General features: G+C 43.1%; 3 protein-coding genes across 3 annotated transcripts; all 3 read left to right on the top strand.

Moving 5' to 3' along the window:
• Positions 1–7,054: 7,054 nt before the first annotated feature.
• On the top strand, positions 7,055–11,160 carry LOC123182958 (nucleolar protein 56). Its single transcript, XM_044595658.1, has 8 exons — positions 7,055–7,365; positions 7,473–7,687; positions 8,299–8,456; positions 9,448–9,635; positions 9,718–9,970; positions 10,140–10,288; positions 10,373–10,522; positions 10,625–11,160. The coding sequence occupies exons 1-8, from the start codon at positions 7,161–7,163 to the stop codon at positions 10,951–10,953; spliced, it is 1,647 nt and encodes a 548-aa protein (XP_044451593.1). The 5' UTR covers positions 7,055–7,160; the 3' UTR covers positions 10,954–11,160.
• A 1,910-nt stretch (positions 11,161–13,070) lies between these two features.
• LOC123182959 (pre-rRNA-processing protein esf2) lies at positions 13,071–16,154 on the top strand. The gene is made up of 8 exons (XM_044595659.1): positions 13,071–13,370; positions 13,594–13,888; positions 14,500–14,551; positions 14,790–14,857; positions 15,116–15,205; positions 15,299–15,429; positions 15,674–15,811; positions 15,899–16,154. The coding sequence occupies exons 2-8, from the start codon at positions 13,621–13,623 to the stop codon at positions 15,917–15,919; spliced, it is 768 nt and encodes a 255-aa protein (XP_044451594.1). The 5' UTR covers positions 13,071–13,370; positions 13,594–13,620; the 3' UTR covers positions 15,920–16,154.
• A 1,491-nt stretch (positions 16,155–17,645) lies between these two features.
• LOC123182956 (putative disease resistance protein RGA4) lies at positions 17,646–22,617 on the top strand. The gene is made up of 3 exons (XM_044595657.1): positions 17,646–17,723; positions 17,879–22,181; positions 22,284–22,617. Exon 2 carries the CDS (start codon positions 18,312–18,314, stop codon positions 22,140–22,142), a length of 3,831 nt encoding a protein of 1,276 aa, XP_044451592.1. The 5' UTR covers positions 17,646–17,723; positions 17,879–18,311; the 3' UTR covers positions 22,143–22,181; positions 22,284–22,617.
• Positions 22,618–22,941: the final 324 nt, after the last annotated feature.

Below are 22,941 nucleotides of genomic sequence, written 5' to 3'. Positions count from 1 at the left end.
TACAAAGCTCGCGAGATTTCTGAATAGGGAACCCTCCTCCTAAGACTTTCGCTATAAGATTGATAATCCCTAGTTTCCATACTACGCATAGTTTCTTTATCATGAAGGATATCTTCAGTTGGAGGGTTTTCAACATATTTTTTATAAAAAGAAAAATATCCCTAGCTTCTTGTATTATAAAATCAAATTCTCGCATAAGAATGATGGTGGCAATCTTTTTAGCTATAGGATGATTAATGTTGGGAAGTTCATAAAACACCTTTTGCAAAGCGAGATGGATATGCACAAATTTTCTTTCTAATTTTTCAACTAATAGGCATAAATTTTTGAGATGGCACCCGTAATTTGTATCAAGAAGAACAGATTTTTTAACTAATAGGCATAGCCCCCGTACAATCAAAGAATTCTTGAATAACACTTTTCCCAATAATATTACCATCCCCCACATGAAAAGTTTTTGCTTTGTAATTAGGCGGAGTTTCAGCTTCATGATCCAAAGAACAAGATTCAAGTTTTTCCTCAAGATTTTCAACGATAACCTCCCCAGATTCAGACATGGTGGCAACAAACAAATCTAGTAAACGAGCAAAAAGCAAACGAAAAAGACGAACGGAAGAGGGCGAAGAAAAGGCAAATCTTTTTGAAAATCGTTTTAGAAGTGGGGGAGAGGAAAATGAGAGGCGAATGGCGAATAATGTAATGCAACAGATGAGAGTTTATGATGGGTACTTGGTATGGCTTGACTTGGCGTAGATCTCCCCGGCAACGGCGCCAGAAATTCTTCCTGCTACTTCTTCAGCTTGCGTTGGTTTTTTCCTTGAAGAGGAAAGGGTGATGTAGCAAAGTAGAGATAAGTATTTCCCTCGGTTTGAGAACCAAGGTATCAATCCAGTAGGAGACAACGCACAAATCACCGAATACCTGCACAAACAATCAAACAACTTGCACCCAACGTGATAAAGGGGTTGTGAATCCCATCACGGTTACTTCCAAAAGTGAGATTTGATAGAGATAGATAAACGATAAAGTAAATATTTTTGGTTTATAGATCGGAAAGTAAAAGATTGCAAAATAGTAGATCGGAAACTTATATTATAGATTGGAAACTTATATGATGGAAAATAGACCTGGGGGCCATAGGTTTCACTAGAGGCTTCTCTCAAGATAGAAAATAATATGGTGGGTGAACAAATTACTGCCGAGCAACTGATAGAAAAGCGCAAAGTTATAACGATATCTAAGGCAATGATCATGAATATAGGCATCACGTCCGTGTCAAGTAGACCGAAACGATTCTGCATCTACTACTATTACTCCACACATCGACCGCTATCCAGCATGCATCTAGAGTATTAAGTTCATAAAGAACGGAGTAATGCATTAAGTAAGATGACAAGATGTAGAGGAATTAACTCAAGCAATATGATGAAAACCCCATCTTTTTATCCTCGATGGCAACAATACAATACGTGCCTTTCTACCCCTACTATCACTAGGAAAGGACACCGCAGGATTGAACCCAAAGCTAAGCACTTCTCCTATTGCAAGAAAAAACAATCTAGTTGGCCAAACCAAACCGATAGTTCGAAGAGAATTACAAAGATATCAAAACATGCATAAAAGAATTCAGAGGAGATTCAAATAATATTCATAGATAAGTTGATCATAAATCCATAATTCATCGAATCTCGGCAAACACACCGCAAAAAAGTATTACATCGAATAGATCTCCAAGAACATCGAGGAGAACATGGTATTGAGAAACAAAGAGAGAGAAGAAGCCATCTAGCTACTAGCTATGGACCCGTAGGTCTATGGTAAACTACTCACGCTTCATCGAAAGGGCAATAAAGTTGATGTAGAAGCCCTCCGTGATCGAATCCCCCCTCCGGCAGAGTGCCGAAAAAGGTCCCTAGATGGGATCTCACGGGTGCAGAAGGTTGCGGCGGTGAAAAAGTGTTTTTGTGGATGCCTCTGGTAGTTTGGGAATATATAGGCGAAAGAATTAGGTCAGGAGGTGCACGAGGGGCCCACAAGGGTGGGGGCGCGCCCTCCGTCCTTGTGGCCGCCTCGTGGCTCCTCCGACTTTATCTCCACGTCTCCTGGTTGTCTTCTGGTCCAAGAAAAATCATCGCGAAGGTTTTATTCCGTTTGGACTCCATTTAGTATTCCTTTTCTACGAAACTCAAAAATAGGGGGAAAAACAGGAACTGACACTGGGCTCTAGGGTAATAGGTTAGTCTCAAAAATAATATAAAATAGCATATTAATGTATATAAAACATCGAAAATAGATAATATAATAGCATGGAACAATCAAAAATTATAGATACGTTGGAGACGTATCAGGGTAGGCCTGTTGGGTCTTACGTGACAGACCCGCCCGGGGGCTCCCGGGCATCCCCATATCCTCCCGGGCGTTTGAGGCCTGTTTGAGGTGCCTGTCTGGGTCAGGTCTTTTTAACCGGGACGTTCGCTCGGGCGGTTTGTGGGGCTGTAGATGCTCTGATGATACTCTTCATGTTACCCTTCTTATTTAAAAGAAAAGGTTTAATACTATTGGTTGGTTAAATAAAAAACAGGTTTCATGCTATCTTTGTTAGTCCAAGGAATTTTTTTAAGTCCATGCAATGAGCATCTACAATGCTTGTGAAGAAGACTAAACGGGTACACGCAACACGTATGCCACGGCCCGTGGGTGGCAGCTAAGCAATGTAGCATTCAGTTTGTATCTTTGCATGGCATCCAAATAAAAAATAAGTTAAGAACAGAAAAGTAAACTTTAAAATTCTCGAATCAGTCTTTCATCCCGTTTTATTATAGATATAAAGCAGCCATCGAGTCCGTGCAACAAATTCAGAAGCAACAAACAATAATATCCCCCGCAAAAAAAATAAAAAAAAATATAGATCCGTCGGGGCAACAACACACACATGCCCAAATTACTCCTATAAAGGATGATGGAATACCCACCTCACTGGGGCTTCGCGGACGAGAGTCCTCTCCGCGCCAGCCAATCTGCCCAGATGGCGCATGTCTGAGCGACCCGGAGGGGGTCTAAGACGGGTGGACCGCGGGTGCACGCCCGGGGCCATCATCATTGGGAGGCGTTGGGCACGCCAGGGAGCGACCAGTCAGGGCGAGGGCGTGCTTCGTCGCGTAAGGGCTGATCCGGTCGTGATAGGCGGGTCGCCTTGCGGGTTGTTTTGTTCGCCCGACCCTGGTTGGCATGTGCAGCGCGTTCCTCGTGCGAATTAGCTTGTGGTGCGGTTAGGGGTGTGCCGACTCGGGAGGTTTCCTAGGCATTTCCATCTTTTCTTTAGGTCGGTTGCGTTTCTTTTTCTTTTCCTTTTTTTAGGTGAGGTTGCGTTTTTCTAAGTTAGCTATTTTAAGCAGCACGTTCGGCCCAACGCACAATGGGCTGCCTCTTGTTCGTGCTGTTCTTGCCATCGCCTAGAGGGGCTCCTATGTGACGCACATTGCGTCCAACAGACACGCGCCGCAAAGGGGGCTCGACCGGATGGGCCGGCCTAGCTGCGAGCGACGAACAAATCCAACAATTCCCAAAAAATAAAACATGAAGGCAAGGTAACGAACAAAATACCTAGAGAAGTGCTTCACGTAGGTTACCACTGTACTTAAAGAGATTTCGTGTCTGAATAGGCATCCGCCATATATTAACTATAATGCGCAGCATACTTAACTTTTTCTGAAATTTCAAACATGATTTTCCTTTTGAAAAAAATAAATATTTTTTGAAATGCAAACATTTTCTGAGAATATTAAATTTTAAAACCATAAATAAATGAAATCATTAACATTTCTTGAATTTATGGAAAAAATTGAAAAGGTGATTTAAAAAAAAGACTAAATTCAAAACCATGAACATTTTCTAAAAAATACAAAAATGCAAACAATTTTTGGAGTTACGAATATTTTGTTCAAAACATGATTTTCTCGAAGTTTCCAAAACAATTTCTGAATTTGTGAACAATTTTTGAAACATGAAGGGCCAGCCCAGAACGCGTCATATAGGGTTTTTTGTCGCCGAGCGCGACCTCGAGGTGGACATTCTTTGGCGCAGCGGTGAGTGGTAGCTGCGCCACCAGGGCGTCAAAGAGGTCATCACCGTGAAGGTCGGTGAGGGCAGTAGGTATCATGTAGTCCTCCCAAATGGTGACACAATCACAGGTGCAGAGCTTCGTGTAGTCCTCCCCAACACCCAAACTTCTGGCGACTGATGTCGCTGCAATGCGGGGTCTGATGTGTCCTGACTGTGTACAACGCAATTGAGTGACCGATCAAGTCGACAACTTACAATTTCTCTTTTGATCCTAAAAACTGGGCTTCTCCGATCTCACTCATTTCAAATGACAGATGTCATGCATTTTTTCAAATATAATTCACACATATTTTTAAACTGATTTCATTGCTTAAAAATACTGATTTACTTGTTTCATATAACCGATTTCACTTGCTTTAAAAAACACGCATGTTTATAAACTGATTCCACACATTTAAGATTATACTTTCACTCATTTAAAAATATAATTTCACTCAAAAACTAACTTCACTCGCTTCATTCATTCCAAAAAATGGTTTCAATCACTAAAAGACCGATTTCACCCCTTTGTAAGAAAAAGTGCAACAAGATCCAGTTGGTAAGGATAAAATACCTGTGAAGATCGTGCATTTCAGTCAAATTCAGATCCGTTTTTGCGAGTCCATGATATATTTCAATCATTTGAAATAATTGATTCCAATCATTTCAAAAAACGATTTAAATTATTTCAAAAAAGCACTTGCTTCATTAAACAGATTTCACACATTATAAAAAAGTTCTAACATAATTGAAATTTCGTGTGTTTGAAATAACTAGTTTAAAAATTGTAAATAACAAGGTTCACGTATTTCACACCGAAACATGTGTCATGTGTATCAAAAACAGATTTCACTTTATTTCACTTGTGAAACGGCGGATGTCTGACTTATCAAATGAGTGAAATCGTGAACCTCGTTTCAAACAATCTGTTTTACTTATTTCAGAGAATTGATTTCACTTATTTGAAAAAAAAATCATTTCAAAAAACAATTTCAGTAGTTTCAAACAAGACTTCACTCACTTTAAAAAATAAATTGAGACAATCAGCTTCACATTTTTTTAAATAACCAGTGTTTCATTTTTGAAATAACAAGTTTCACATATTTCACACCGAAAAGGGTTTCATATACACGATTTTTTTTCCAGAAAAGTGATTTCAATCATATCAGTACTGATTTCAATAATCTTGAATATGTAAATTTGAAATGAGTGAAATTAAAATTTAATATGATTGAAATAGCAAAAAATAAACTAGTTTAAACATATTCAAGATTGGTCTTGTTCTAAAGATCATATGTTCAGGAATTTAAATATATAAAAAATTCAATAATATAACATTACTGTTAAAAATATTGGCCATCTAAAATTTATGAAATAGTACAATTTAAACAAATCTAAAATATATCTAATTTTGGTCTTGTTCTAAAGGTCTTGTTGCCGGAGTTTCAAATATGGGTATGTCTAGGGCACATCTAGATGTGCCCAAATTACTGCACATCTAAATGGCTCAATCAAACTAGAAAGAAAAAGATAAAAGATAAAAGATAAAAGATAAAAGATAATACTTTCACGAATCTTAGCGTAAAACTAATGACATAGGACTTAGATGTGCAATACTTAGAGCACATCTAGATGTGCTTTAGCAATACTGTTCAAATATATATAAAGTTTGAAAAATGAAGTTTCGGTTAAACGGATATGAACTGTCGAAATTTTCAAAGCCAAATAAAATGAATGGGTTTTGGTGGGGAGAGAGGATAGAAAATTGGGGACCCAAGCATGCACGCGGCGTGTACTTCTCTAACGGAAGGTAGTTGTTTATTGTGTGAGAAAAGTTGGTGAGACCGGCATGGCAGTTGATGTGACTTCTTAAAATTGCTATACAAGAGGGGATTTGCACAATACAGAGATATACAAATGTGGTACCGATGAGCTGGCTGCACCTTATTGGATGGGTGGGCACCAGTAGAGGCTAAATTAACTGTTTTGACCCTTTGATCAAACTTAACACAATTTGACATGGTTTGTATTTTTTTGATCTGACCATTTTACTATCGCCATTGTGTTTGGCACTAGGGTAAGACGGGCTACCATAGATCTTATTGGGTTATTGCTTCTCCCGCACGAGTGGTTGAGATTCCCCTAAGGGCTAGTTTGGTAGCCCGTGATCCCAGGGGAATCCCCTTCAAATACCAGGGCACAGAGCCCACGAGGCAAACTCGGCCCGTGGAAAACCACGAGGAAGTTTGGTCGCTCGTTCGGTGGGGATATTCTGCCCCGATCCCCTTCCTTTCCCCGGGCAAGAGATCCATGCCTAGATAACTCAGCGAGAAAAGCCACGACTCACGTGGTTGCATCTAGCGATCTCCTCCAGCGACTACCTGAGCGCTACGCCTAGCGTTTTTTTTTCTTCTCAACGTGATCTTCTCCCCTCTACCCTGTCTTCCAAACCGCCATGATGATCTGCCCGTGGTAGGAGGAGAGGATCCCGATGGCCATGGCAATCCCCCGGTGGAAGATTGGAGCCCTGGGGTGCTTTCCCCATGCAACCAAATTAGGCCTAAGTGTAAGGTGAAGTAACCCATAGTATTTTTCTCAGTTAGGAACCAAGGTTGTCAATACAGTATGAGTCACCTAACAAACAAAGTGAGCGGCACCTGTGCACAAAACACGCTTGTCCCCAACACATCAGGATTGTCAAGGCCATTGTCTTGCTAGTCACAAGATTAAAACCAATTGATAGAGATATTTTTTTGAGACAATTGATAGCAAGGTAAAACGGTAACAGTAACAGAGAAGGGTGTATCGTGTGCATAGCAGTTTCGCAGTACAAATGGTGATTTTTTTTAAATGTTAGGATAGCAAAAGGAGGGGAAGAGAATTGTGCAATCGGCACTGATCCAATCGGACGGCCCAGACTTCCCAGCGTAGCGTCAACGGAAACCCCACCATAAGTAAGGCCCGGGCGAAGCCCACATTCCTTGGCCTAAACCCTAGCCATCTTCCCCGCCCCCGCTTCCCAAACCCCTCGGCCGCCGCCGGCGAAGCGCGCGGGCGAGATGGCGCTCTACCTGCTCTTCGAGTCGGCGTCGGGGTACGCGCTCTTCCACGCCCACGGCATCGACGAGATCGGCCAGAGCGTGGACGCCGTCCGCTCCACCGTGCTCGACCTCAAGCGCTTCAGCAAGGCCGTCAAGCTCGCCGGCTTCACCCCCTTCCTCTCCGCCGTCGACGCCCTCAACCAGTGCAACGCCATCTCCGAAGGTACCGTGCCCCCTCCCCCCTTCCCTCCTCTTCCGGTGGAGTCCTCTTGTCAAATCTCCCTGCTTTATGACCCCCGTGACGAGCGAATGCTCTTTTGGTGGGTCCAGGGATCATGACCGACGAGCTGAGGAACTTCCTGGAGCTCAACCTGCCCAAGGTCAAGGAGGGGAAGAAGGCCAAGTTCAGGGTCGGCGTCATGGAGCCCAAGGTCGGGTCCCACATCACCGAGGCCACAGGAATCCCCTGCGAGTCCAACGACTATGTCCAGGAGCTGCTTCGTGCCGTGCGGCTGCACTTCGATCAGTTCATTGACCAACTCAAGGTGATGGATTTTTGCATTTGCGTCTAGTTTCCATGTTTTACATTGCTCCGTAAAGATTGAACTGTCAAACATGGGTCGTAAAGCTGTGTAGTAGGATAAATCACATTGTGGTCTGTCTGACTTGGGTTGTGGCTGGTGTATTTGATTTTAGAGGATTGTGCAGCAGTGCGAAAAGTTTAATGTTTTGGTGGTATGAACTAGTATGATTTTGCATGAAGTCGGTGCAGAGAGTTGGACAATTACTACCTTATGCTTGAGCTTGACACATCATTTTTACTACTCCCTCCGTTCCTAAATATAAGTCTTTTTAGAGATTCCAATATGAACTACATACGGAACAAAATGAATGAATCTACACTCTAAACTACGTCTATATACATCCTTATTGAATGTTCCGTATGTAGTCCATATTGAAATCTCTAAAAAGACTTATATTTAGGAACGGAGGGAGTAATTAAGTTTACCTAGATCATACAGTGAATTGCCTGGAGTTTCACAAATTGGTTGCTGCTGACATGTTGACCCTTCTTCAAGGGTTTTATTCCATCACTGCTCTTATTCCATATGTACTTGTTTGTAAACTTTGTTCTGTTTGTTTTTTATTATTGCAGCCATCTGACCTGGAGAAGGCCCAGTTAGGTCTGGGGCATAGCTATAGCAGGGCAAAGGTCAAGTTCAATGTGAATCGTGTGGATAACATGGTGATTCAAGCCATCTTTCTGTTGGATACACTTGATAAGGATGTCAATTCCTTCTCCATGAGAGTGAGGTTGGTTCCTCATCATATTCTTAATTTGCTTAATTTATTAACTAGTATCTGGTTCTTTGGTTTGGCTGTCGCGATGAGACTTGGATTATCTCAAAAAGAAAAGTTGATGGCGACATTAGAAGTCCTGAGAAAGTTCTAGGTATAGGCACTAGAGTTGACAGTTTTTCATTACTTTTCCAGTTTAGCTGTCGGTATATGCTGGTTATGCCACCATTTTCTGATTGCAGGAGTTGAAAAAAACAGCTGAAATTTGATTAATATCGTTTGTATGCCTCTTCTTTTGTAACCAGTTTTTCTTTTACATCAGTGGCATCAATCATATTTTGTCTATATGCTGTATTTCAAACCCTAAGCCCAAGTATCTGGTTTTACCATGCGCATTCAATTGCGTATTGTGAGTCTTGACAAATCTCCTCAATTCACGTGATCAAATACATCTTCCTGTGTTTATGTTAGTTGCATGTCCAGTCACGTCACTGTCTGGCTTACAGTGACATACGTGCTGTGTACACTGTACTATCTTACAGTATATCCCATAGTAATGATCCATTTTAACTTATCAACTGTGCAGTATATCCTGCACTACTCCCTCCTTCCATCTATACAGGGCCTAATGCGTTTTTTAAGACCGCCTTTGATTATTGACAAGATTAATAGTACATGACATGCACAATGTGAAAATTATATCATTGAAAGCTCCTTTCACACACGAATTTAACGGTGTGCTTTGTGTAAGTTGCATGTCATATATTATTGCTCTAATATTTGGTCAAAGTTAGCCTCGAAAAACGCATTAGGCCCTATATAGATGGAAGGAGGGAGTATGTATGCTTTTTTTGGGGTGGGGGGGGGGCTGTATGCTTTCGGTGGGTGTAATGACATTTTTCTTTTTCTTTTTACCCTTGTTGATGCTGTAACTAGTTTTGAACATTTGTCACTGTAGTTGTGTTAGTTGCATGGGTGTACTAATTGTTGCTTAACCATGATGCAGGGAGTGGTATGGATGGCATTTTCCTGAGCTGGTCAAAATTGTGAATGACAACTACCTTTATGCTAAGCTTGCCAAGTTTGTAGTAAACAAATCTGATTTGTCAGAGAAAGACATTCCAGCTTTAGCAGATCTGATTGGAGATGAGGACAAGGCAAAAGAAATTGTTGAAGCAGCAAAGGCATCTATGGGTAACAACCATGTCCACAATTGGTATGCTTCTCAGTAGTTGCCAAGGTAGCTTAGTTTATGTAATCTTCTTTTTATTTTCAGGCCAGGACCTTTCACCAGTTGATTTGATCAATGTCCAACAGTTTGCTCAAAGGGTCATGAATCTATCTGAGTACCGTAAAAATCTCTATGAGTATCTGGTGACAAAGATGAATGATATTGCACCAAATCTGACGTCATTGATTGGTGAAATGGTTGGAGCTCGCTTAATCTCTCATGCTGGCAGTCTTTCAAATCTTGCAAAATGCCCTGCCTCGACTCTCCAGATACTAGGTGCTGAGAAGGCGCTCTTCAGGTAATTGTGACTGACTGGACTGCTTATGCATTCCCACACCCTATTTCCAAGCTGTGCTTTCTTATTTGTAGTTGCCCTTCTACTCAAATACTAACTGTTTTGTCAAGTATTCAGACTTTGTCCTCTATGCTTCTGAAATGTTGTGATTGATTTCCTAATTTTACTGCAGAGCTCTTAAAACACGTGGAAACACACCGAAGTACGGCCTCATATTCCATTCATCTTTTATTGGTCGTGCATCGACCAAGAACAAGGGAAGAATGGCTAGATACCTGGCAAACAAATGCTCAATTGCTTCACGCATTGACTGTTATTCAGGTTAGTTGAAGGGCTTTGTTTGCAAAGGTTAAACGTCCTGACTGCCTTTTCTGTTTGTTTTCCTCACTGGGTTATGAATTCCAGATATGAGTAGCTCCATTTTCGGTGAGAAACTGCGTGAACAAGTCGAGGAGAGATTAGACTTTTATGACAAGGGAGTTGCACCACGCAAGAACCTTGATGTAATGAAAGCCGCAATTGAGGAGGGTATGACCAACACAGTCTCAGAGGAGGGTAAGGGTACTTCTCTTTATATATTGGTCTCTCAATCACTCAATTTCAAGCCTTTCTGTACATGTGTATGTTTACACCTTGCCCTGAACTATTCTTTGGCAGATAAGGAGAAGGAGAATGGTGACACGACTGCCAAGAAAAGTAAGAAAAAGAAGTCCAAATCTGAGGCTGATGGTGACGCCATGGATCTTGATAAGCCTGCCAACACGGCGGCAGCAGAAGAAGGGACAGAGAAGAAGAAAAAGAAAAAGAAGCACAAGCTAGAGGAGCCCCAGGATCAAGAGATGGCAGCCAATGTCAACGGCGAGCAAGACGAGACTCCCAAGAAAAAGAAAAAGAAGAACCGTGATGCTGCAGAGTCTGTTGAGCCTAAGACGGCCACAGAAGGGAAGAAGAAAAAAAAGAAGTCCAAAACCGAGGCTGATGATTAGACCAGAACCTCTCTGTTCTGCTTGATGAAATTAAACATCTAGTAGTGTATAATTTATGTACAAGCATGGATCTGATCGGGTCTTGACTATTGAATCTTTCATCATCCTATGGTGGTGCTGATCACATTTTGAGGTCTATAATGTGGAAGAGCATGGATTGAGGAGGCTGTTCAACTAATTGCAGCTTAGAGCATGTTTTGCGATTCATGTTTCATATGCTAGTAAGTTGCCCTGTTGCACTAGAGTAGTTTGGTCTTGCATTTCTTGATTAGCACTTGGGATGTTTTGATTCTTGAGGGTCTTTTATTGCCTGGTTTTGTCAAATCTCATTTCCAAGTTATTTCTCTCTGCACTTGCACACATTTTGAGGTCTATAATCTATTTTCCTAAGTACAAGTCTTTGTAAAGATTTCACTATGAACTACATATGAAGCAAAATGAGTGAATCTACACTTAAAATGCCTCTATATACATCCTGTATGTGGTTCGTACTGGAATATCTACAAATACTTGTATACTTACTTAGGAAAGGAACGGAGGGAGTAGAAGAGCATGAATCGAGGAGCCTGTTCAGCCAGTGAGTAGCCCTGTTGTCTGCTTTTCCTTTCTTGAACAAGATGTATTAATGTTGAGTTGACATTACTGTTGCCTTCAGCTACATATACACTTGCTAACATAGATCCTGGCATCCTGCCTCTTGTGGTTAGGGGTTACTCATGATTGTGCATGTGATTTCTGAAAACATATTGCCATAATATGAATGCTAATGGCACTGGAGTTACAAAATCACTTCAGCTGCAGAGGCAATCGACTGAGTGATTTTTGCTCTTGCTGTTGGTTGCCCCTTTGGTCTGGACTGAACTGAAATGCTGGGTTGCTGGTGTATTGAAATGCTGTGTTTGCTCGTTCTGCCTTTTCTCCATTCCTTCTTGTCACCGTCCTACTCTTGGTCCCTTCCTTCAGGAGTGAAACACTCGGCTTAATCTTGCTACTTTTACTCACTTCCTTCAGAAGTTCAGCCATTTCTAGTTGAATGTTCAGTAAAGAGTTGAGATCAGAAATTCATTCGCACATTATAAATATGAAACTCGGTAATCAAGATGTGAGTAAAGTAAGAGCATGTTCATCCTCCAAGAAAGCAAATAAATATCACACAAAATCTTAGGCAATGGTGGTGCCAAAAGATAACAAGGATCTCAACCTAGCACAGCAACATGCAGAGAGAGAACATCTCAGTTTCTCAAGTAAGTATTGCTAATTCAATTCCCTCATGAACATGAGAATGCTTACTCCCTAGCCTAGGTGATTCCAGTACTTGAGCAACCATCTCTAACCACAGTTCATCCAGCAAACACATGATGTAGTAATTTCCATTTGCTCCAACGAAAGATTCAGCAACGAGATTGGCAGGGAAAACAAAATGCTCACACACCTCAGCGAGAAGAGAAGCGGACTCTCCATAGCCTCGAGCTCCTTGAGGACCAGCAACCAGTCAGCCCTCTTGGACTTCATGGCCTTTACCCAGAACGCCGGGATCGAATCTCATCTCAACCGCCCGTGGGTGATAGATCCGATCGAGCGGCCAGGATGCCCGTGTAGTTTTCCCTGGGAATATCATATCCCCACCGTAGATGCCAGATCGCACGGGCATGCGCAACGTGGGACCCACCGGAGCACCCGCCAGGCCCATTCGGATCTCCTCCACAATCCAGCTTCCCAAGAAGCCCGCGAGAAGCCAGACGAACGGCTCAGCTCCGAGAATCTTGCTCCTGTAGATCTTTTTTTTTAACACAGCACATAAACAAGCGCTCATACATATGCGCATACACTCATCCTTATGAACGCACACACGCACACGTTACCCAGCACCTTCGAGAGACTGAGCCAGCATATCATTTTGAGATTTACGAAGTCGACGTAGGCACCTCGTCGTCGACAAAAACGTCTCCTCCTACTGAAAACGTATCATCAAAAATCCTGATTTTTTTAGAAATAATGCAAGTATCAGGATTTAAATCCTGAAAAAGATACCACGGTACTCCACACGTTGAGCAGCCTGCAGCGCAATTTTTTTAGCATCCCCGGCCCAGCTTCAAAAAAAAAAGAAGCAGGAGTTGTAGGAAATTACACTGGATTGCCCTCCCGAAGTGCAACCTCGAACCGTTAGACTGGCCCGAAGAGAGCTCGCTCAACCCTAGCTGCGGCGCCGCCAGCCCGCCGTCGCGCCGTCACGCCGCCGCCGCCGCCCCGTCGCATCTCGGCCTCATCCCGCAGGTCTCCGCCCATCACCGCCCGCAGTCGCCGTGCAGTCAAATCCCGCATTTGCGGCCACTGCCGTTGGTCGCCGCCGGCAGCCGGACGACCTGCTCCGTCCACCCCCCAGCAATATCCACGCCAGAGCCTTCCCCCAGCTCAAGGTGAGCAGCCTCCTCCCCCTACTGTACTACTTCGGCCCCTACTGTACCACTTGGATTTGGCTAGGTTCAGCAGTGTGGCCAGATGCAAATTTTTTTGGAATGATGCAAGATATAATTTCTTGTGTCTTGCCATTCCAGTCAGAAGTTCATCATACCTTTCGCTACAAGTTTATTTAATGTCATGGTTTGGGGTGTGGCCGGCCTCAATTTTTGATCTGCGCAGTCTCCGTCAACCCGCCGACCGCCACCCATGGCAGAGACCACCGAGAACGAGTACCACACAGGTGAAGAGGAAGACCTGGTCGGAGAGGAGGAAGGAGGCGTCGGGGCCGAAGGCGAGAAGGGTGGAGGGGCCGGAAAGAAGAGGAAGCGGCCTCTGAACAAGAAGAGTCTGGGCGGCTTCAGCAAGCGCGGGGTGTGCTACCTCAGCCGCGTCCCTCCCCACATGAACCCGTCGCACGTCCGCCAGATCTTCTCCAAGCACGGCGAGGTGCAGAGGATCTACCTCGTCCCCGAAGGTAACCGATCCCCCGTCATGAACTCGATTGGTGGCTGCGTTTTTATGTTCAATTTGTGATGATACGGTGCCAAAGCTAAGCGCTCCTTTGAGGAACACAATAAGTCGAAAGCCCTACTTTTTTTTCCGTGCGAATATGCAGAGGGCAATGCGGTGATGTTAGTTAGCCTAGAAAAAACAAAGAGAGCAAACCGTATTTATCTGATGTTCAAGTCTCCCTTGGATGGTCAAGGGAGACGCGTGTAATCCCGTGCAGAGTTTCTGCTGCAAATAACATATTTATCTGTGTTTCGGTAGCAGAAGGCTGTTCATGGAGTTCTAGGTTTGTTTGTCTTGCTTGTATTTGTGGAAACATTCTTCATTTCTTCTAGGGGAAGGGGAGAATTCAAACACAACATGTCATCAAATGATAATCATGTTTTGCATGCTGATTGCACATGTTGCTCCGGCAGTATACCATGCAGTGACAGTAAGTTGTTTTTTCCTGGCACTCGTGGTTGTACGTCTTAGAATGTGAAGTGCTCTACTGCTCTTTGTAATGCTTACATATTTGTAAATGAAAAGAACCCAACTTCTTAGCTGTTATGTACTAATGTCATCTCTTTCCTCCAGGTCAAGGTCATCGCAAGCATAGTAACGTAAAAGCGAAGGCTTACTCCGAAGGGTATGTTATGAAAATACACGGATGAGCTGCTTTGGAGAGACTTGCTAGATCCCCATTTTTCGGTTTTATGCTGGAAGTCAAACATGGAGCAATACTTACCATTGTCTACTTATCGCATTTCTGGAGTAGTCATGTAAAGATATGGTAGATGATGTGTAGTATTTCACAATTTTGACATATTTTTATTGTTGTATTTGTTACTTGTATGGCCTTAATAATGTTCCTAAAATCTTTGTAGGTGGGTTGAGTTTGCAAAGAAAAGTGTCGCCAAGAGGGTGGCTAATCTGCTTAATGGTGAACAAATAGGTGTGTTCTCGGCTCTATGTTTCACGTGTTTTATTCTTTCTATGTTACCGTTGGTTTACATTAGATATACTGAACATGGATGATCTGTTCTTCCTTTTTATTGCTCAACCCTCAAACCCCTCAATTTTTTGGCCTCTTAACGGTTGCTTTTGTCAGCTCTGTCATGTTTGAAGAGCTATACAATGTGTGCTAGAGAGCTCAATTATTCTTGTCTGACAATTATTGATGACCATCTGTGCTAATGATGTGTTTTATTAGGTGGGAAGAAGAGGTCGTCATTTTATTATGACATCTGGAACATAAAGTATCTCAGGAAGTTCAAATGGGATGATCTGGTTGGTGAAATAGGTATGCCTAAAGTACAAAACTGTAAAGTAGCTATAAACTTGTCAGTAATGTGAACTGATTTGTACGTAGTCTAATCCTTGGAGTTTAATGCAGCTGAGAAGACTCATATCAGGGAACAGAAATTAACATTGGAGATAACAGCTGCGAAGAAACAACGTGATCATTATCTCTCTAATGCTGAAAAGTCTCGTACACAGAAATTTATTCGTGAGCGCATAAAAAAGGTATGCTCTATTGTTTAACATACTTCTGCTAGCATAATTCACGCTGGGGATTTTCTTTCTGTCCTGTGTCTATCTTTATTTATGATTACCAGACACTTGGTGACACATGGTTTGGTTATAGTAGGAAAAAACATTTCAGTTACAAGCTAGCCCGAACACTGGATATTTTTTTCCCTTATTTTGCCGTTCACTGCAAGTTTCATTACTAAATTCTCTATATACGTTGGTGACATCCTTGAAACAGAAGCAAAAGACTGAAGGAAAAGAATCCAATGATGTTGGTGAGACGAATAACGATTGTCCAATTCCTCGACAGAATAGAGCAGTTGAGGAGAGAGGCCCTAATAAAAAGGCAAAGCTCTCAAAAAATATTCTGGCCGGAGTAAGTGTGCAGCCCTCTGGCAGTTTATCTGGTGGTGCTTTTATGTTAGCTAGCTAGTCATTTGACCTGCTTTCATCGCACTTGCAGGTGTTCGGTGGTTCATCATGATCGATTTTGATTCCTGGTGGATTGGAGCATTGCAAACTGAATGTTCTAGCACAAGACCATTGCTGTCTTCACCATCTGCTCCGCCTTTGTAGATTAGTCTGTCATTTTTTTGTAATGGAGGGTGAATGGTTTGGTCGTTTGGTGCCAAATATATATTGCTTCTGCTGTAATACTGGGATGGATGTACACTGTTGTTAATTTGAAACAGTGAAGTAATATTACCCTGTATTGGCCATATGACTGTTCATTCTGTTGTGATTCGCATGGCGTGTTACAGTTTGCTGCAATGCTCTAGACAGTTTTTTATTTTTATTTCCATTTTAAACGAGGTAAGACTGTAATCCATCTAAGAAGGTTCTCAATTTCCAGATCGTGCTTTGGAACATAAGAATTTTCACAGTAATTGTTCATTTTTTGCAGGAAAAGATTGCCAAATAATGGAAGAAATAGACGCCCTGCATAAAACATAGAGATCTACATATATACACTGGCTGTTCTTTAGAGTGTTTGATTGACTACTTTGGGCGACCCGCATACGTCTGGACCAGGGAAGCCATCTAACGCGGTCCTCCTTTCCATCTACAGTAGTACAAGGTACCATAAAAAAGCACACAGTGCATACTAGCATTTGGGCCAATGCGCTTTGTTTTTTATGCGGGTAGAATTGGATTCAACTCTCTTGGCAACGTTGCTCGTGGAAACAAGATAATTCTGGACGAACACATGTCAACTATAGAGAGAGGGTATCACGAAGAATGCCCATAGAAAGTGGGAAGTGTTTGTGCGGCAGGTTTTTCTTCAGCTAGGCATTGCTTCATAGAAACCACTAGTTGTATCATGAATAGATACACTGTTGTAACTGGCGCTGTATAGGAGTACTCATTTCAGGGAGTCCTCAGATCTGTCATTCTGACGTTCGCTCAATATCCAGGACCTAAATTAGTAGGGTGGCTTGAAGAACTTGTCCATTGGTGCGAGCCCAGCATCTTGCCGCATCCACTATTCTGCTGAGAACTTGGGCACAGCTGCATCTTGTTCCTGTGTTACTAGTAAAGATCTTTCCATTCCTCTATTTCCAAAGCATCCAGGTGACTAGGGGGCTGGTGGCCTTCCAAGTTCTTCGCTGTGGAGGTGGCGACGCACCTTCAGTTGTCACTGGAGTCGGTGCGAAACGAAGGCACACCGAAACCGAAACGAAGGCACACCAAAAGTGCGAAAGGCAAGTGCTGGTGCTGGAGAATAAAAGGGGAGAAGCAGGTAACCTAACCCACCATTTCACTGAACTTTCTTTGGTTTTGACGTGCTAAACTAACAGCAGGCCTATCACAATGAGAGGGTAGTTTCTCTGAGGCTACATGCTATTGCAAGTGCAAGGGACTAACACAAACAGGGTTGTTTCTTCTATTCACTGACTATTGGCCCGCGTACCACTAACTGCTGAGAGATATCTATGTCAGCATGTTTGTTGGCGAGTAATTCTATAACATGAATGGGCCTGTCAGCTGTGTATATTTTGGCGGTACAGCCTACGCTACTTGCACATAATTCATAGATTAATTAGGCCACTTGCACATGTTTTATTGATTAATGAGCTATCAAGAGTGGTTACAGTTTAGTTTTTCAAGGAGTCCAACTCAGCGTTAACTTAATTATACAGGATTAGATCTGGGGTTATCTTCCTGGCCTGCTACTTTTGGAGACTTCTGCGTCTCATTTGCAATAGCATCTCTGCCAACCTCCGGCAACTTTGCATCGCCTTCCTCGACACGCTGTGCTCTGACAACTTCCAAGCTCCAACATCCGTGTAAGCTTCTAGATCATAGCTCTGACGTTTTCACTTGATAGTTTTTTTCTCTATTTTCCTCTAGATATACTTCTGTCGGCACAAATGAAGAATGCAAGAAATCTGTCCTTTTGGCTGCGTTTTGCTAATTTATCTCGTCGTTCCAATTTCTGCAGGTTTTTCATCCACTGCTGCCTTCACCACCTGTTTGGCCCTCCAGAAGCACTTCTATTGCTCAATTTCATTTCCTCAGATCAATCCATTATACCCAAAAAAACAAAAAGCAGTCCACTTCTATTGCGCGTTATTCATTTCGTCATATAGATCCATTATACCCAGAAAGAAAAAAGAAAAATCCAAAAGTAGGAACAATTATGTCCCGCCCTTGTACCCCTAAATAAACACTTCATCTCCTCCTGCATCTCATCATCCAAGTTACCCCCACCCGAAGAAAAGGAAAAAATCTGTCTCCGGAGTTCTTTTACCTGTTTCCATCGTTTGGCAGTTAAAATCTTCCAAAGTTTCCTCTATTTCGTGTCCTTGCACTACACCTAAGATCTGTACATTGTCAAAATCATCCCAAAAACATCCCAAACAAACTGCAGCTCCATGACGGCGGCGGTGCTGGCTGTCTTACAAATGGTGGCATCGCCGATCCTGAAGAAGCTCCTCACTGGTACTCCGACGTACCTCGGGGTCGACATGGCGAGTGAGCTCCATGAACTGGAGACCACAATAATGCCACAGTTCGAGCTGATGATTGAAGCAGCTGACAAGAGCAACCACAGGGCTAAGCTAGACAAATGGATCCAAGACCTCAAACAAGCTTTCTTCAAGGCAGAAGACTTGTTGGATGATCATGAGTACAGCCGCCTTGAGCGCAAAGCCAAGAGCGGGAAGGATCCGTTGCTACCGCATTCCTCCACCAGCAGCACTATTCTAAAGCCTCTGCATGCTGCATCCAACCGGTTGTCCAATCTGTCCTCCAACAACAGGAAGCTAATTCGCCAGCTGAATGAACTGAAGGCCGTTTTGGCGAAAGGCAAGGAGTTACGTGATCTTCTTTGCTTATCAGCTGGTAACACTGCAGAGGACCCTGTTGTACAAGCAGCCATTGTTCCTCTGGCCACATCAATTCCACCTCCAAAAGTAATAGGCCGTGACAAGGACCGCGACAATATAATTGACCTTCTTACAAAACCGGTTGGTGTTGAGGCTGATTCAGCTATACATTCGGGGTTGGCTATTGTTGGAGCAGGAGGCATGGGGAAATCCACCTTGGCGCAGTATGTTTACAATGACGAGAGGATACAAAAACATTTTGATGTCAGGATGTGGGTGTGCATCTCACGCAGACTTGATGTCAAACGTCATACACGGGAGATTATTGAATCTGCGGTAAAGGGCGGATACCCACATGTTGAGAATCTTGATACTCTCCAATGCAAATTAAGGGACATACTGCAAAACTCACAGAAATTCCTGCTTGTCTTGGATGATGTCTGGTTTGGAAAATCTGACGAGATGGAATGGGAGCAACTCCTGACTCCTTTAGTTTCTCAGCAGACTGGAAGCAAAGTTTTGATAACTTCTCGTTTGAATATACTTCCAGCTTCTCTTTACTGCAATAAGATTGTTCCACTGGAGAACATGGAAGATGCCGAGTTCTTGGCACTCTTCCAAAACCATGCCTTTTCTGGAGCAGAAATCAGAGAACATAGTTTGCGTCAGATGCTAGAAGTGATTGCAGAGAAGCTTGCTACCAGATTGGGACGATCTCCTTTGGCAGCAAAAACTGTGGGTTTGCAGCTGAGCAGGAAAAAGGATATCGCATCATGGAAAGATGCTCTAAAGAAGGACAACTTAAGTGATCCCGCGAAAGCTCTGTCGTGGAGTTATGATAAGTTAGATCCGCGTTTGCAGAGATGTTTTCTATATTGCAGCTTATATCCAAAAGGCTATCGATATGGCATGAGGGAGTTGGTTCACCTGTGGATGGCAGAGGGATTTATTGATTCGTGCAACGAGAACAAAAGAGTGGAAGATATTGGAAAGGATTGCTTCAGTGAGATGGTCTCAGTTTCATTCTTTCAACCAATTGGCCATGGATTTCGTACATACTATGTTATGCATGATCTTATTCATGATTTGGCAGAGTCACTCTCTAAAGAGCACTGCTTCAGATTAGAAGATGAGAAGGTGGCAGACATACCATGCACTGTTCGACATTTATCTGTTCGTGTTGAGAGTATGATACAGCATAAGCAAAGCATTTGCAAGCTACATCATTTGCGTACTATTATCTGCATTGACCCAGTTAAAGATGATGTAAGTGATGTTTTTACTGAGATATTGCGGAATTCCAAGTTGCGTGTACTATATCTGTCATTATACAACAGTAGCAAGTTGCCAGGATCAATTGATGAGCTGAAGCATCTTAGGTATTTAAACATCATCAACACGTCAATTTCTGAATTGCCAAGATCATTATGTACTCTTTACCACTTACAGTTCCTTAAGTTAAGTCTCGAAGTTAAGAGTTTGCCCGACAAACTCTGCAATTTAAATAAGCTGTGGTATCTTGAAAGGCACGGGAGTTGGATTAATTATCCATACAACACTACTCTGCCTCAAGTCCCCAACATAGGCAAGCTAACTTTGCTCCAACAACTTTATAACTTCTCTGCAGAAAAGCAGAAGGGATATGAGTTGCGGCAGCTGAGGGGCATGAACGAGCTTGGTGGCTGTTTAAATGTTACAAATCTTGAAAATGTCACTGCAAAGGATGAAGCTTTAGAGTCGAACCTACACCGGAAAATTCATCTTGAAAGTTTGCACCTAGGCTGGAGTTATATGGATGACATAAATGTAGAGGACAATTTACACTTGGAGATTCTGGAAGGTTTGATGCCACCGCCCCGACTTAGGGGCCTCACAATCCAAGGTTACAGATCGGCGAAATATCCAGGTTGGTTTCTTCAGGATTCATATTTTGAGAATCTGGAAACCTTTGAGCTTGCTAATTGCACTGCGTTACAAGGCCTACCAACCAATGCAGAACTATTGGGGAATTGCTGCTCACTTCACCTCAGGAATGTGCCAAAACTAAAGACATTACCTTGTCTTCCAGCAGGTCTTAAAGAGTTATCAATTTCCAAGTGTCCACTGCTTATATTTGTTTCCAGTGATGAACCAGAACAACATGATCAGTTGGAGAACATCATGAATATAGACCAATTGGCATCAAACCTTCCTTTGATAACGCATGTGGGTCCAGTATCAAAAACACGCGACATAATAGCATCGGAATTTTCATCTCTAGAGCAGTTGATGGCATTGATGGATGTGGATATGTCACGTATTGAAAACATTAGAAGTGTTATAGAGAGAGAGGAATTTGTGATAGAGGATAGCATCAATGCATGGATATGTTGCCACAAGGAGAGGATGGGACTCATTTATGGAAGAAGCATCAGGCTGCCTCTGGTTCCACCATCAGAGCTTACCAAGCTTTATCTTTCTTCATGCAGTATTACAGATGGGGCATTAGCTGTTTGCCTTAATGGTCTCACTTCACTGAGAAGTTTGGCCCTAATTAAGATCATGACTTTGACTACACTTCCATCGCAAGAGGTCTTCCAACATTTGACAATGCTTGGTGACCTGGAAATCAAGTCTTGTTGGTGTCTCAGGTCATTAGGGGGCTTACGAGCTGCTACCTCCCTTTCAGATGTTAGATTGTATTCCTGCCCTTCTCTAGACTTGGCACGTGGAGATGAAATGCCATTATCTGCTGAGGAGCTCATTATATTCTACTGTGTGGTTGCAGCTAATTTCTTCAGTAGTGGTCTGCAGCACCTGAGATGGCTTAACATGGTTGGCTGCAGAAGCCTTGCATCCTTGTCAATCGGTCATTTGAACTCCCTTGCAAAATTAGAACTAGTAGATCTCCCGGATCTGTGCTTTATTGAAGGACTGTCTTCCCTGAAACTTCACCTTGTAAGTTTAAAGGATGTCCCGAAGCTCAACGCGAAGTGCATCTCACAGTTTCGGGTGCAGAACACACTCTTTGTTAGCAGCCCTTTGATACTTAACCACATGCTCTCGGCTAAAGGTTTTATAGTTCCAGAAGTTCTCTTTCTTCATAATTGCAAAGAGCCATCCGTTTCATTTGAAGAATCTGCAAACTTCTCATCCCTGCGGCACCTGTATTTAAAAGAATGTGAAATGGTGTCCTTGCCAGGAAATCTCAAGTGCCTGACCAGTCTGACACGACTTGATATCCTCGAATGTCCCAACATATCATCTTTACCTGATCTGCCATCCTCCCTCCAACATATATGTGTTCGGCGCTGTGAGCGCTTGAAGGAGAGCTGCCAAGCACCTGATGGAGAAAGCTGGCCAAAGATTGCGAGTATCCGCTGCAAGGAATTCATATGAATTATGATTTCAGATTCAGAACCACAAATAAATGCAAAGGTAAGTGGCATACCAGCACTCTCACAGAAAACCTTTTGTAAACATTACTTTAAGATATATTGATCATTCATTTCATTGTATCCTTCATTAATTTGGATGCAGGCTCAGACTGCCAGATCGCACGGACGTCCTCTGATGTCCTCTCCGGCAGGCTTCCGCTGTCGCCGGCTCCACGTGTCGTGCAACTGCAACTGGAACCGTGCCGCCGGGGGTCGCGCGCACCTCCGCTGGCGACCTCATCGGTAGGGCCTCTGGTGCCGCCGACTCCATTACCTCGCAAACCGACGACCACTAGTCGGATGCGCAGCAGGAAGGCGAGATGGGAAGCGGCCACCGGAGACCGCCGTGGCGATCTGCTGCGACACAAGGACGGAGAAGCCACCGCCAAGAGGACCATGTGACGCCCCAAGACCGATGCTCCAGATGCTTTCCTTGTTTTGCGTGTCAGTTGTGTTATTTATTTGTTTGTTGCATTTTATCATGGCATCATCCGCATTGCATCGGCACTCGTTGCCGTCATTGTTTTTAAAACTTGCATTCGGTCGTAGTTGCCGCGTCCCCTCTTGCTTTTGTTGACCGTTCCAAGACCAACCTTGTTCTTTGTTTTTTCCTCTTGCCAAAACCAGAGTCTCTCTGTAAAGTGCTCAAAACCCTCGCGTGCGCGCCCGAAACCTGCCCGGACCTGACCCGCTCAGTCATCATTGTTGGATTCGGATCATCCCCAAACCTTCCTAAAATATCTCTTTGTTTGGACTTCCCT

This window comes from Triticum aestivum, chromosome 1D (assembly GCF_018294505.1).
Source record: "Triticum aestivum cultivar Chinese Spring chromosome 1D, IWGSC CS RefSeq v2.1, whole genome shotgun sequence".
In the NCBI taxonomy this organism is placed as follows: domain Eukaryota; kingdom Viridiplantae; phylum Streptophyta; class Magnoliopsida; order Poales; family Poaceae; genus Triticum; species Triticum aestivum.
This window is presented reverse-complemented; position numbering and strand designations above follow the sequence as displayed.

Coding starts and splice junctions, on each gene's coding strand:
- LOC123182958 (XM_044595658.1), top strand. CDS start 7,161: ATGGCGCTCTACCTGCTCTTCGAGTCGGCGTCGGGGTACGCGCTCTTC. Junction 7,366..7,472: donor GTGCAACGCCATCTCCGAAG/GTACCGTGCCCC, acceptor TGGTGGGTCCAG/GGATCATGACCGACGAGCTG. Junction 10,523..10,624: donor CAACACAGTCTCAGAGGAGG/GTAAGGGTACTT, acceptor ATTCTTTGGCAG/ATAAGGAGAAGGAGAATGGT.
- LOC123182959 (XM_044595659.1), top strand. CDS start 13,621: ATGGCAGAGACCACCGAGAACGAGTACCACACAGGTGAAGAGGAAGAC. Junction 13,889..14,499: donor GATCTACCTCGTCCCCGAAG/GTAACCGATCCC, acceptor TCTTTCCTCCAG/GTCAAGGTCATCGCAAGCAT. Junction 15,812..15,898: donor CAAAAAATATTCTGGCCGGA/GTAAGTGTGCAG, acceptor TCGCACTTGCAG/GTGTTCGGTGGTTCATCATG.
- LOC123182956 (XM_044595657.1), top strand. CDS start 18,312: ATGACGGCGGCGGTGCTGGCTGTCTTACAAATGGTGGCATCGCCGATC.